The sequence below is a fragment of the Oncorhynchus gorbuscha genome, linkage group LG13 (genome assembly GCF_021184085.1).
Source record: "Oncorhynchus gorbuscha isolate QuinsamMale2020 ecotype Even-year linkage group LG13, OgorEven_v1.0, whole genome shotgun sequence".
NCBI lineage: Eukaryota > Metazoa > Chordata > Actinopteri > Salmoniformes > Salmonidae > Oncorhynchus > Oncorhynchus gorbuscha.
Window position 1 is genome coordinate 58,527,243 of NC_060185.1, and position 15,373 is coordinate 58,542,615.

The following is a 15,373-nucleotide window of genomic DNA, read 5'->3' on the forward strand; positions in this document are numbered from 1 at the left end:
AAAGACCACTTGGAATAAAACACATATGCACACCTACTGTACATACACACACACACACAAAGACACACATACTGTGTGTATACACACACACAAAGACACACATACTGTATATACACACACACACAAACACACACACACACACACACACAAACATACATATACACATTAACTACACAAACACACACACACACATACACACACACACACATACGTATACACATAAACTACACAAACACACACACACATACGTTTGCACATAAACTACACACACACACACACACACACACACACACACACACACACACACACACACACACACACACACACACACACACACACACACACACACACACACACACACACACACACACACACACACACACACACACACACACACACACATACATACATACATACATACATACATACATACATACATACATACATACATACATACATACATACATACACTAGCCCTGCCATGAAAGCCTTAATGGCAGTTATATAGAGTTCCAGCAATGCCCTCTGTTTTATTAGAACATGAACAATGACTAATCATGCCTGCATGCCAGTGAAACACACAGCACCAACATGGCATGTTAAGCTGTAGTGAACGAGTCGATGCAATCTGCCCGGCTAATGCGCCGCAAGAGACAGATTCACCACCCCTTTATTTCTCATTCTCTCCAGCGAGGCTAGTCTGAGCAGCACTGATGGAGGTAGAAGCATTTCACACCTTCCCCCTAACAATGGATACGCATTTATCTTTGTTCAATAACTTTATGGCGAGGAAAAATACAACACGTTGCCACTGTCTGAGTGATGCCTCTTGAAAGACTCCCGAGCACTTTTATATTCATTATCTTCCACTGTGTACGGCCAGGCTGGCTGCCTCATGTTTTTTTTCTATGTTCTCACTAAACTGTGGCCAAGCCTGAGCTAGGCTATTCCCCCAGAGGTCTGAAGAGTAATCTGTGCCACCTGTCTTTTTCTCCCCTCATAAGATAATTCTCCTCTCTACAATCGCCCGGGTGTCACAGACCTCTTCTTACAAAGCGGTCCAGGTTTTTAACCTTTCTATTAATCTGGCCATCTAGGACCCCGTTAGAAAGAGAGCCAGAGAGAAAGGCGGTTAGGTGCTTTTGGCACAGTCTGAATCCACGCTACCACGCCAGCCAGTTCCTTTTCAAATATTAAACACACAGGCTTTCGCTTTGACATGAATCAACTTTTAAGCTCTCTCAAAACCTAATGTATATTTGTTGTGGGCTGAGACTATTTTTCTAAATGTCCACAAAGAGGGAATGGAGAGTGATCGGTTTGGCTTTCATGGAATCACATCTAAGCGAATCTTACTTAAGATGTCTTTGTTTTATCTATGTGTGTCTTACTAAACTTATAACAATGGTTGAGCAGAAGGTTTTCAATAAATACATTACTACTGGTCGAGACTTTAACAGTCACTGTTAAAATACTGTGTTCCAACATACTAGTCGAGGAGTAATCGTTTTGAAATGTGAAGCTTCACAATATGATACTGCACTTAAGGTAGATAGTTTTTTTTTTTCAATCCAAACATAAGAAAATCATTATTTTTCAATTGTGAATGAATGTTAGACTCCAGAAAAATACCTTCTGAGACAGTATTATTGAGAACTAAAACCATTTAGTTATTTTCTCAGACAGATTGCAAAAAAAAACGATTGTCCTTTTTTTGTTCAGTCTGGGTCAGACAGACAGAGATTCTCACAGAGAGGCAGCTAGGCAGGGTGGCTGAGATGTTCATTTGTAAGCCCCTGACATGCAGAACATCATATATGACTCACTGCCTCGATTCAGTCTTATGTAACAACATTTTAAATGTTGTTTTTTTTTACATTGGATAAGTTGGATAAGTAGAGACTCAGAGCTAGAAAATGGTACATGATTTACGAATGAATCTACGAATGAACCTCTACAGCTCAGCTGTTCAGGGCAGCCATGATGTTGAGAACAGTCCAACGTTATATCTTTCAAAAATCTGCAGTAGCCAGAATTATCTTCATATACTGAGCAACTCACGTTATCTGATCTCATCTCTTGGCATGTCCAGCCCATCCAATCAGAGCTAGTGGGAAGGTTCCTGGCTTTTTCCGTGGCTAAACTAACTAGACTCATCATTTAACAATTTGATTTGTATTTACAGATGGCATACATGTTTGTTATTAAGGCATAAGGAAGTTCACATGTTCCAGAAGGCATTTCTGCAACAACAACAAAACGCATTTTGATACAAATATTTTAAAATGCTTTCAAATGCCTCTCCTGTGAAGTAGTGACGTGCAACATATGCCTAGTTTCTTGAAACGGGTCACATATAGCATGTTATCTCTCCAGCAGAGGAGTCACCTTGACTCTGGCTGCGGGTAGATAGATAGCTAGCAAGAACGACCACCCGCTTGTCATGGTGCACAGCACCTTTACTACATGGTGTGAAGCCTTGTGTTCTGTGTTCATCGGGACGGGGTAATCTCACCCACTTTATTCCCCCTGTCTGAACACTTTTCCTGTCATCTGAAATACTGGGGTGTCCATGCCATTAACTGGTCAGGTCTCCAGAGATTGGTGAGGGAAAGTGTTGTCTTTTTAAGGACCACTGCCCTCTGTCCTTGTCCTAACCCCCTAATTATATTTCCTAATTGGCATTTTGAGGAAAAATCTTTTTGAAATGTTTTGACGTCTGAGATGTGTGGTTGGACTCATTCTCTCTTTCCAGCGTGTCTGATGAAAAGCTGTCTTTCTAGAGACTCCCCACAATGATGGTCATGGACTATTGCCCCCTCTGAATAAGAACACTACTGCGTATGTGCGTACGTACGTGTGTGCGTGCGTGTGTGCGTGCGTGACAACCACACAGTAAGCAGGTTTGAGACTGGAGAAAATCTGCCTCTATCTTTGATGTGCTGCTCTACATAGCAGCCCCCATAGGGACCGACTTATTAACCCTTTTAACCCACGCACCCATTTAACCTTGAACATCCCACAAACCCCATTGATCCAGGCTGAACCAACCACTGCAGATTGGTGATCTGGAAGGTTTTATCACAAACAATGGCCCATGAGTCAACAGAAACGTCATTGTTTGTTGTGTTAAGGTGTTCTGATTCTTTTACACATTGACCTGTTTGTTTCCATGGCTGTTTTTCATTTCCTTGTAACATTTTGTTTCTGCTCAGTGTGTAGTACGAAAGAGAGAGAGCGCGAAAGGGTTTAAAAAATACATATTTTTTAAAGGTCATTTACATCGGAGGTTTAATAGCTAAAGGAGTCAGGCCATCATGGTTCATTCTTAGAGTGGTTTCTATTGAAATTCAATTGGTGGTTCATGCTCTCTGTGAAATATTTAGCACACCTATTTAAAACTTTATTAAATTTCCCTCTTCTTCCCTCTCTTACGTGGAAATGGTAGAAATAGAATTTCTACCCCATTTTGATCAATGGAATTGGCCTACATTTAGATTCAAACTGTTGCATGTAAAATTCTCCCTCTCTGAAATCCATCTTTATTAAGCCCCTTTATTAAAGTTCAAAGAGTTTACTGTGTCATTTTCAAACTCCAGTGCAAGCGAGGCGGGAGATTGCATAGGAAAGTTTCCCCATATAGAGTTTTAGAGACTTGCAATAGCATCTGGGGACCCGATAAAACCATTCATAAGCTCAGAAAGCTTTAGCAATGCATCATAATTCATACCAATAGGATCAACCATTTCAAACTAAACTACATAATTCACTTTTATTCCTTTTCCGTCATCGACAAATGGATGGACTGGTGCCTTCTAATTAAATATAATGTTTAATCTCTATGAAAAATTAGTGTTAAGTGCCATAATTCTGCTCTCTGTGGTATAGGCCATCTCAGCAGACAATCCATAATGAAAACAGGTCAAATCACAGTGGCAGACAGTGCTCATTTCTATGACGCTCATAGAGCAACACTTTTGTCAGTCAGTATAATTGGCCCTTGGGTCCACCAAGGCCATCTTCATCCACAGAGAGTGTTACACGAGAGCTAGGGCTTGTGGAGGAAAGGCAGAGAATAAGGTTCATTATCAGTGAATTAATCATACGATTTCACCTTCAACTTCCTCCTTATCCTCTCCCTGTGTGAGTGGAATGCCTGTGGCAGGGTGCCCTGGAGAGCTGTCCTGTGCACTGTATGTCTCCTCCTCCAGGGCTGGGAGCTGTGATGTCACTGCTGCTGAGACACAAATCGCAAGTGATCTCCACAGACAAGCCTCTTCCAGATGTTTGTTCGCAGGCCATGTACTTTCTCAGGTGGTTCTGAGACAAAGCAGCAGAACAGAACAACATGGCCGACCTGCCTGCAGCAGGGCCTCAGTCACTTTCTCGTCTATGGATGTTTAGCCCATAGAGCTCCAAGATCAGATTGCTGCAATTAAGGGCTCCTACTTTGACCTCTGGTCCTCCAGCGATATAGGAAACTACTTAGCACTGTTAATGTGTTATGGTCTTTTACTGAGATCCACTGTGGATAGAGCCTGAAGCCCGGTTGACCTCTGCTATGAGAGCATGTACACAGTTTGGCTCTCTGTGCCCCGGCTCACACAGAAACCTGTGTAGGGGAAATTACATGTAAAATCAGCTTGGAAGGAAGTCATGCAGGCTAATGGAAGTTCTCAATGCTTATTCATTCATGTCTCAAGAGTGTTAAGAGCCCGGGCATACTGACCCATGCGACGGACGGACGGACTCAGCTGGGTGGGCAGCATCTTGAAAGTTGCTGTGTTAGATTAATTGTCAAATTAATTTGAAGCTCGCGTTAACAGATGTAAACGTGAACCGCGAAAAACAACGAAATACTTCTTTATTGAGCATATAATTAAATTGGCGAGCTGTAACCTGAGCATTTTCATATGAACGTAATTGCAGGAGGAGAGTGATTAATAATTAATGCAGTGGAAGCAGTCGGATCAGGCTTGCACAATAGTTATGCAGTGTGATTAACTTCCAGCTAATTGTCAGTAACAGACCAGTGAAAATAGCCTCCTCATTTTGTTCTAAGTGACTTCACACATCTGTCCTCTGTTTGTCCATTATTTGTCACGATATGAGACTGTTGTCACCAGACACAGTGAGCGCCCTTGTGAACAGTATTTTAGTCATAGTTCATTTTCTCCTCGAGTAAATAAAGTAGCCCAGGACAGCTGTACTCTCTATCTCTATTGCCTGGGACCGCAGCCAGGAATTCTACACACACAAAACAGCGGATATGTCAGACAATCTACAAACACACACACACACACACACACACACACACACACACACACACACACACACACACACACACACACACACACACACACACACACACACACACACACACACACACACACACACACACACACACACACACACACACACACACACACACACACACACACACACACACACACACACACACACACACACACACACACACACAAATCCGTCTGATGTCCCAGTCTAAAACCAACTAAATGGTTCATGCCGAAATGTTAAATATTTGCATCAAACAGACTGTATTCACTAGTGGAGGTTCAGGGAGCCTTAGCGTTTGAGAGGCTGACACACAATGCCACTGCAGGGCAATCCTATGCCTGAAGTCCCTCATGCATTTTCAATTGGAGGGGGATGCAGCAGTCACTCTCTACGTACTGTAGCCTTGTGTAGTAGCCATGGCAGTAGCTGCGTGCGGAACTGGGTGTCACTTGCCCTGACACATGCCTCCCTGAAGGAGACTTGTACTTCTGGCTGGTGCCTATTGAAATAATATGCTAATTCATTCTCCATACAGCATTCGCTCTTGCCACTTCAGGGGGAGCCACATCTCTTTACTAATTGAAGCATTTTGAAATATTTCATTCAGGTAACCTCCATGTTCAACTTGCCCATTGTTCTTGATGTGGTTAACTGGAAACTAAAAAAGTAAAAAGAGCCCCCACTTCACATCATCACAGGTAGGCAGGGAGGCATTGATGGAATGAATGGCAGTGTTTAAGATCTCTGCTGGTTTACAGATGAAACCCCCTGGAGAAATCGATGTGTGCTTTGTGTGTGTGATGACTGTTGGCTAGAGGTGAACTTGGGGAAACATAAAGCCTCCTGTGTTATGCTCCCTGCCTGCAGAAACTCCACCTACTGCATGAAGGTGTCCATGTCCTTGGCGGTGGAGGAGAACGACGAGGGCCTGTGCTTCAACAGTAAAATACGCCACCTGGAGAAAGCCGAGATCACTAAAAGCAAGATGATCAACTGCCCCGACATCGAGGATTACCTCGCCCCTTACAAGCAGCCCCAGATGACCTGGTATAAGGTAACAACCCTTATTCTCAGAAAATTCCCATAGGGCTCTGGTTTAAATGAATGCACTGTATAGGGAATAGGATGCCATTTGGGATGCAGTGCTAGTCTTTGTATATGAACCCATGACGGTTAGCTCTGGTGGACTAATGGGTATCTTATTAAACTAAACTAAAAAAGAGTTGAAAGTGACATGATATAACATGGTGTGTGTGGTGTTGACGTGGTGTCCTGCCTGTCTAGGAGTGTGAGAAGAAGACATGGCGGAGCTCCATCATGGTGAACACCACCAACATCTGGTTCCCTGAGGTGCAGGAGGACGACGGGGGGAACTACACCTGTGAGCTCAAGTATGGCAGCCGGGTGGTGAGAAGGACCACAGAGCTCAAAGTCACAGGTGAGCCCCTCATATCATGTGGGTGTGCACATACTGTATGCATATGTCTGATTACATGTATAGTATGATTTTGTTTGATATTGTTGCGTGAATGTTTGTATTATATGTGCACAATGCTAAAACGAGTTTGACAGCTGGCCACGATTATCATTCAGGATGACGTGATCTGAAATCAGCTGCCGTGAAACGTAAGGATTTACATCAACGTCCAACCGCAGGATGCACTTTTGCACTCAAACACTTAATATTCTCATGCCCATTCCTCTCAAAGTTTGGTCGATCAAAGATAAAACACTGTGCGCCCGGCTGTAAACCGGATGCACTGCGGAGACACACCATTTATCACAGGAGCATAGTGGAGCGTCACTGTGTGTCTGTGATGCATCAGCCTTCAGTGTAAACGCTGGCAACCACTGTGACGTGAGATGGATTTATTTATTCACATTTTGGGCTTGTTCCTCCTCTGCTGCCTCTGTCATGCAGCAGGCAGGCAGGCTGGGATTCCAGGCCAGTGAGTCTGACCCTTGGGGTGTGTGCTGGGTCCTGACTGCAGGAAGAGCAGCTGCCAACTGCAGTGTGAAATCAACCCCCCAGCTCATTCACCCTGCCTGCCTGCCTGCCTGCTTAGCCCCCCTCTGAAACAGAGTGGAGCCAATCTGCTGGAGCCCCAAGACTGCACTAGGCAGGCAGCACTGACTCTGACTGTAGCTACACTACAAACAGAACAGAAACACACGGAAACTACACCCAGCCACGAGTCCACCACATACATACAGCAATGAAAATGAAACAGATAGGAGCCTTAACCAGACGATACAGAGTGAAAGACAGTTCTATCACCATGCAAACTGCAACACACATACACAGAGCGCGTAAAAACCTCTGAAATGATATTTGAAGAACAGCAAAAACAAGAAAAAATGACTCCAGGCATTATCACATTGATTGCTGTAACTTCATTCACCTCAGTCGATCTACAAACACATAGCCTATTAGCTACACAATTAGCGGCAGTGGTTAGAGCTTTGGGCCTGTAACCGAAAGGTTGCTGGATCAAATCCCTGAGCTGATCGTTCTGCCCCTGAACAAGGCTGTTCTCTGGATGGCCATCATTGTAAATAAGAATTTGTTCTTAACTGCCTTGCCTAGTTAAATAAAGGTTTAAAAAAACGTTTGATCTGATGACCTGGCCTCCACAATCATGCGACCTAAACCCAATTGGGATGAGTTGGACTACAGACTGAAGGAAAAGCAACTAACACCAATTAACTCAGCACTGGGATTAAAAACTATAATTGAATACATACAGAGGGCTCTCTAAGCAGATAAAGTATTTTATTAACAACAGGTAAACAAATCCATTTTCTTTATTGGACCTTCTTGTTGTTGTTGCAGTTGTATACCTACATTGCTGCTTTTCTACACATTTTCCCATGTTTAAGTCCCTTTTGTATAGGGGACTTGGAGCGGTTCTGGCCAGGTTCGGACCGTGAACGGCACAACATCAATTGCACAACACTCCCTAAAAGCGCTACTCGTCCTGATTCATATACTGTATGCTATTGCAATCCGCAGCTGTGAGATTTCCTGTGCCTGTGAAACTCACAGCTGTGCTTGCAGAAGCGCATATGGAACAGGAGAGTCTTGTGGATGCAACGATAGTCGTTTCATCTCGCTGCAATGTTGGATTTATAGCTCTCATCAGGGAAACATACCAAATCATTTCATAGAATCTGAACAGCACCACCTTCTTTTGGTCACCGACGTACGAGATCACTTTGTCTTTAAAGCTGAAGTTGTAACGAGTCTGCACACATTTGAATGGTGTCTCGGGGCAGCTCAGAGAACGTTGGGCAGAAAAGTCTCTGTCATTTATATGAAATGGTGCCAATATTGCACCGTCACTAAGTATGATCATATTTATTTAAGAAAGTTGAAATCTGAAAGTAAGTCATTTATAATTAAAACTATATTGACCCACTTTTGTTGAATAGGAAAAGAATCCGATGATTTTTTACATTTTCATAATATTTGTATTATGACTTGAGCTTGTGTCCTCAACAGTGAGTACACCTCAGCAATGTATAACTATTTGTTTTAACCAGAAATGTGAGTTCCAGACCTTTCTGAAACTATGCAGCATTACCAGTTATTGTTTATTGCCATCTCATGAAGAACAATTGGGTTTTGGGTATGTCTATTTAGGCGTAAATCAACAGTTTGCCATATCATTCATGAGGTTTATATCTGAACAAGAGTGACTAACAAAATCAATGGGGGCACCCTGGAGGTCAGGGCCCCTGGACACGTTCCGTGCGTGACCGGTCGGTAATTCAGCCATGATTACTACAAGTTTAGATAGCTGGCTAGATTAACTAGACAAATTGACCAATCTATTTTTCTTTTGCTGACATGGGCTAATTGAGGGACTGTCTGTGAGTGGCATAACAAGACAAAAACTACTGATCCTTGTGTATTGTACTATTCTAACTCTCAACAGACGCACACACACACACACACACACACACACACACACACACACAGACAGACAGACAGACAGACAGACAGACAGACAGACAGACAGACAGACAGACAGACAGACAGACAGACAGACAGACAGACAGACAGACAGACAGACAGACAGACAGACAGACAGACAGACAGACAGACAGACAGACAGACAGACAGACAGACAGACAGACAGACAGACAGACAGACAGACAGACAGACAGACAGACAGACAGACAGACAGACAGACAGACAGACAGACAGACAGACATTATTTTACATGCAACTCAGAGACCAAAACAGACACAGTACTATGCTTCACTAAACAACAGTATTCAATGAGCTAGCATTACAAAGCAAGAACAGAGGCAGTAGCGGCAGGCTAATATTATCTGCTAAAATGAAAGACATCTGCTTCACTGATATGTGAAGAATATGCTTGTCTTGTCTGTTAACTGAGGCATTGTTTGTTCACTTACTCACATGCCTTCTGCTAAGCTAAGCGCTAGGCGGGCTAGTTCCAGTGAGTGGTGTAATGTTGGAGCTGGATTCCACATGGTTTACAGCCTGCCTGGGGCGCTGACCCGTAGGATCAGATGCCATGTTAGTGTGCTGCTGGTTGGGTGGTGAGCCAAGCCAGGGTTAGACAAGGCCTGGGTTAGTTAGCTTTAAGCACACAGAGAGGTCAATCAGGACACTCAGGCTTCCAGGGGGTAGGGGGCTTGCCTACTTTCTTAGAGGAGGAATATTAATGGGGTTGCTGGTCAGGAACTGTTTTAAGCTACCATGTTTGGGTCCATATGCCTTGTATTACTGTATTACTGTAACATTGTATGACACCTTTTGTTTATTTCAGTATTCAACGAGCGGCAGGTAGCTTAGCAGTGAGGAGCATTGGGCCAGTAACCGAAAGGTCGCTGGTTTGAATCCCGAGCTCACTAAGTGAAAGATTTGTCAATGTGCCCTTGAGGAATGCACTTAACCCTTATTGCTGGATAAGAGCGTCTGCTAAATGAATAAAATGTATTTCACTATTCTCATGTGACATGGTAAGAGGCAACAACAGAGCCAACGATAAGCCCTTGGAAGGAGCCTGTAGGGACAATCTGCAACTGAATGGCCTGCAGTATAGTAGCAATACAGTACTGAACTCACGCAGAGTATAGGGGGAGGCTAAACCTTGGCAAAAGCTCAGATTTGTGCCCAAAAACCAGAATGACCAAGAAAAGCCTCTTCTCCCTCTCCATAGTCAGCACCCTGGTCATAAATATTTCAAAATGCATTTCAAAGTAAAATTCCTCTTATGAAAGGACATTGCGTTCAGGCTAAATTTAACGGTTACTGCAAGAGGTGAGTTACCACGGTCATGCGTCTCCGAGACTCATTCAAATATGGTCAACAATGGGAGAGATGATGGGCCGTGCATGAATCCTCTCTTCCTGTCTCCCTCCTTCTTAGCCAGGCCTGCGAGTTCTGCCTTTAGACTCGAGCCTCTTGGCTACCTTTTTACCCATGTGGAAACCCCATGACCTATTTCTTTTATTACCTCATAATTCATCATGAAATTGTCTGTGTTCACATGGGCTTTGTCCTGCTCTTTCCCAAGATCAGCGTGACTACTTTTTTTTCTTTTCTTCGGAGAAGTGAAATGGAGAACAAGAAAAAGTATCCTTTGGGTGTTTTTGGGGAAAATATGAGCCCATTAATTTACGAAACATGTTAAGAGTAAGGAGCAGTTCAATCCAGCAGATAGAATTGCCTCCCCCCAAAAAAGTAATATTAAGTGGTTTTCTGGCAACAGAAAACTATGTGTGTCAGAGAGAGTATGATTTTTTTTTTTTTTATATATATTTTTTTTTACAAATGGTGCTTGAATGTCCTCAAGGAAAGGTTAGTCCATCAAATATTAAGAAGCTTACAGAACAAAAATAAGACGTGCATGATTCTAAACTAAATTTATATTTCTGTGGTAAGGGAAATGATTGTCAATGGTACCTGTACAGATACCACTGAAAACAGCCAAAAAGATGTAGGGCATATATGCCGTTTATAAAATATATGCGCTAAACCATTTTAAATACTTCCAATGAACTGTATTTAAAGTATATTGCAGTTTTGAAATATTTGTGATTGCTATATTTATATACTATAAATGTTTAGAAATGGCTGTAAACGTTGAAACATTTAAATGCTTGTGAAGTATGTCTGTAGTACAGCACATTACCTGTGATTATCCTCCCTCCTTTACTCAGGGAATCTGACCTGTGTCACATATCTGTAAACCAGCATATGCATATCAAATGATACCCAAAATGGATTTGACTTGTTTCGACACTGAAAATGCATTAAGATTGAATAACCGGACACATACAACCCAAAACACTGCGGTCAAACCTTGGATAGATCACATTGCAAGCAAGTGAAGCAGATACATTCAATTAGGAGTTAAGCCTACTGCTAAAGCAGATTGAAGTGGTCCCATATCTAAATGCGTGTGGTCGCGGGTCCTAAAGTAGTGCAGCTACGCGTTGTTCCTGCTGAGGAGACGAGAGTGCAGGGCGAGACTGCAGTCGTGGAGAGGAGGACAGGGGAGGAGAGAGGAGAGGAGAAGGGTGTTTGATAATAGGCTAAAGGGAAAGAGCAGGATGTATGGCCTGTCCCTAGACACCAGCGTGTCCTGTTTGTCTTCATATGCCAAGTGACGCCACCGGACTATAAACACATTTGTTTCAGCGGAGTCAAAAGCTCTGGAATACTTGGGTTTCATGTTAAATAAGTCCACACCTTGTCAGGACACACACGACGGCCGGGCGTCTTCCCCAGATGAGGCGTGACAGGGCTGGCGTCGAGAGGAATCGATTGCCTGTCGCTCTCTCTTGCCAGAGGGGGTTACCTTTTCTCTCCTTTCTCGTGCGCGCGCGCACACACACACACACACACACCCACACACACTGGGGAGGGACATACCATACTGTACTGAGGGCATGTCCCTAAACCTTGTCCCTAAGCAACTGCCTTTGTGAGTGCATTTTATATTACACCTTTAGCAGATTTGACTGAAAGAGTTGTGTGAAATTCAGAAACTGTTGCAAACATGAGATTTGACTAAATTAGACTTGGGCTTTTACACAGAGCCATATTGAGTAGCATTAACACTGTAGGCCTACTTACTTTAGTTGAATCCCAATACCTTATATTATCTCAAGTTTACCCATTAACATTCTGAACAGTACCATTGGAGGACTTTTACTCTGGAGGCACCTCTTAAACGCCTGCTCTAATGGATGTCTCGTATGAATAGGTGTCAGGTGAGGTGACAAAGGAAGTTGAAGTGAGCGCTCATTGTCTGTGTTAACAGCTCTAATAAACCTGGTATAGAAAGTTATCAGAGACCTCTATCCGGGTCAGGAGAGATGTATTATTTGAAGGTGAGTTGATACCCAGTGATTACCGATGGAAGCAGCACAGTGGGGACTCTTCAATTTGATTCGCTCAGTGAGTTGGAAAATTAGAAGCATGAATAGGCTCATTTGTCCATCGACAGGAAACACTCTCAGTCACTGGTCAAGCTAATTGCATTATGTCACCTAGAGACATTTCCTCCTGAGAATAGTTTTTTTTTCTTCTTTCCACTTTTACTCTCAAAAGATCATCTTAGGAGAGGAAACAGAGCACATATGCAAATCTGTCTACACATATCCATTCAGTCATAAGAGCTGCATTACACGAACGTTGATGTCTCACTGCAAATATGCAAATCGGAAGAGATAATAGATAAGAGTGTGTAACGCTAATGTGGTGTTGCAATCTGAGAGTGCACCCTATCCAAAGTAGAATCAGTAAACTCCTACCGTGTTTAAATCCGGAGGCCATCACAGTGTTTTTTAACACTGAATAAACTGAGTCACTGAGGGAGTCTTTAGTTTGACACAGTGCAGCATCGGCCTTGGACCCCTCCTGTGTCTCTTTCTTCTTCTCTTTCTCTTTCCTTGCTTCTTCTTCTTCTTTTCATTAGGATTCACAGTGTGTCACGATAAGCAGAAAGAAAGGCCCAGTCACTCCAGATCTGGTGACAATTCTAATGAATACAGCATTATTAAAAAGGGGGACTCTTTAATATTGTTGACGAATAGTTGAATAATGAAATTTGTATTAATAGATCATTACCATCCATAGTGGTCCACTGAGGGATAATTGGTTAATCAATACAGCCTAATTGTAGCCTCGCAGTATTGTGTGTCTGGTGTTGCCAGCGACCTGGAGGTTGACTTCAAGCTTTTAAACAGCATATTGGTATTGATTTTACGTCTAGATTATTTAGCATGACAAGGTAGTGAATTAGAGCTCTGTCATCCTCAGCGCTGCTCTCGTTATAATTTAGGAACTTTGGATGAGCTTGATGCCCTGAATATCATTATGGCAGCTTCACTTCCATGAACTTTATCATCTTTTGTTTTTGACAAGCGGGGTCTGGCAGGACCTGTGTTAGATTTGTATAATTTAAAAGACAGTTTCCTTTCTAATTCTGTCTGGTTATCAAATCAAATCAAATTGTATTGGTCACATACACATGGTTAGCAGATGTTATTGCAAGTGTAGCGAAATGCTTGTGCTTCTAGTTCCGACTGTGCAGCAATATCTAACATGCAATCTAACAATTCCACAACAACCACCTGATACACACAAATCTAAGTAGAGGAATGTAATAAGAATATATAAATATAAATATATGGATGAGAAATTACAGAGCGGTATAAGCAAGATGCAATAGATGGTTTAAAATACAGTTTATACATACAGTATGAGATGAGTAATGCAAGATACAGTATGTAAACATCATTAAAGTGGCATTATTAAAGTGACTAGTGATCCATTTGTTAAAGTGGCCAATGATTTCAAGTCTGTATGTAGGCAGCAGCCTTGCTGTGTTAGTGATGGCTGTTTAACAGTCTGATGGCCTTGAGATAGAGGCTGTTTTTCAGTCTCTCGGTCCCAGCTTTGATGCACCTGTACTGACCTCGCCTTCTTGATGGTAGCGGGGTGAACAGGCAGTGGCTCGGGTGGTTGTTGTCCTTAATGATATTTTTGGCCTTCCTGTGATATTGGGTGCTGTAGGTGTCCTGGAGGGCAGGTCGTTTTTCCCCTGGTGATGCGTTGCGGTTGTGGACGGTGCAGTGTCCGTAGCAGGCGGTGATACAGCCAGACAGAATGCTCTCATTTGTGCATCTGTAAAAGTTTGTGAGGGTTTAAGGTGACAAGCCAAATTTATTCCGCCTCCACACTGTCTGTGTGGGTGAACCATTTTCAGTTTGTCCGTGATGTAAACGCAGAGGAACTTAAAACTTTCCACCTTCTCAACTACTGTCCCATCGATGTGGATAGGGGGTGCTACCTCTGCTGTTTCCTGCAGTCCACGATCATCTCCTTTGTTTTGTTGACATTGAGTGAGAGGTTGTTTTTCTGACACCACACTTCGAGTGCCCTCACCTCCTCCCTGTACGCTGTTTCGTTGTTGTTGGTAATCAAGCCTACTACTGTTGTGATGATTGAGTTGGAGTCTTGCATGACCATGCATTCATGGGTGAACAGGGAGTACAGGAGGGGGCTGAGCAAGCACCCTTGTGGGGCCCCAGTGTTGAGGTTCAGCGAAGTGGAGATGTTGTTTTCTACCTTCACCATCTGGAGGCGGCCTGTCAGGAAGTCTAGGACCCAATTGCACAGGGCGGGGTTGAGACCCAGGGCCTCAAGCTTAATGATGATACTATGGTGTTGAATGCTGAGCTATAGTCAATGAACAGCATTCTTACATGGGTATTCCTCTTGTCCAGATGGGATAGGGCAGTGTGCAGTGTGATGGCGATTGCATAGTCTGTGGACCTATCGGGGTGGTAAGCGAATTGAAGTGGGTCTAGGGTGACAGGTAAGGTGGAGGAGATGTGATCATTGACTAGTCTCTCAAAGCACTTTGTGATGACAGAAGTGAGTGCTACGGGGCGATAGTCATTTAGTTCAGTTTGCATACTCGGTAACAGGAATACTGGTGGCCATCTTGGAGCATGTGGGGACAGCAGACTGGGATAGGGAGAGATTGAATATGTCCATAAATACACCAGACAGCTGGTCTGCGCA

At 43.2% G+C, this 15,373-nt stretch overlaps 1 protein-coding gene across 1 annotated transcript in view; it reads left to right on the forward strand.

The window, feature by feature from the left end:
* Positions 1–15,373, forward strand: part of LOC123993196 (X-linked interleukin-1 receptor accessory protein-like 2) — a 319,699-nt gene that overhangs the window by 186,425 nt on the left and 117,901 nt on the right. Inside the window, exons 4-5 of the mRNA XM_046295081.1 lie at positions 6,166–6,352; positions 6,583–6,736. Of these exons, the coding sequence (XP_046151037.1) occupies positions 6,166–6,352; positions 6,583–6,736 (341 nt within the window). The remainder of the gene's footprint in view (positions 1–6,165; positions 6,353–6,582; positions 6,737–15,373) is intronic.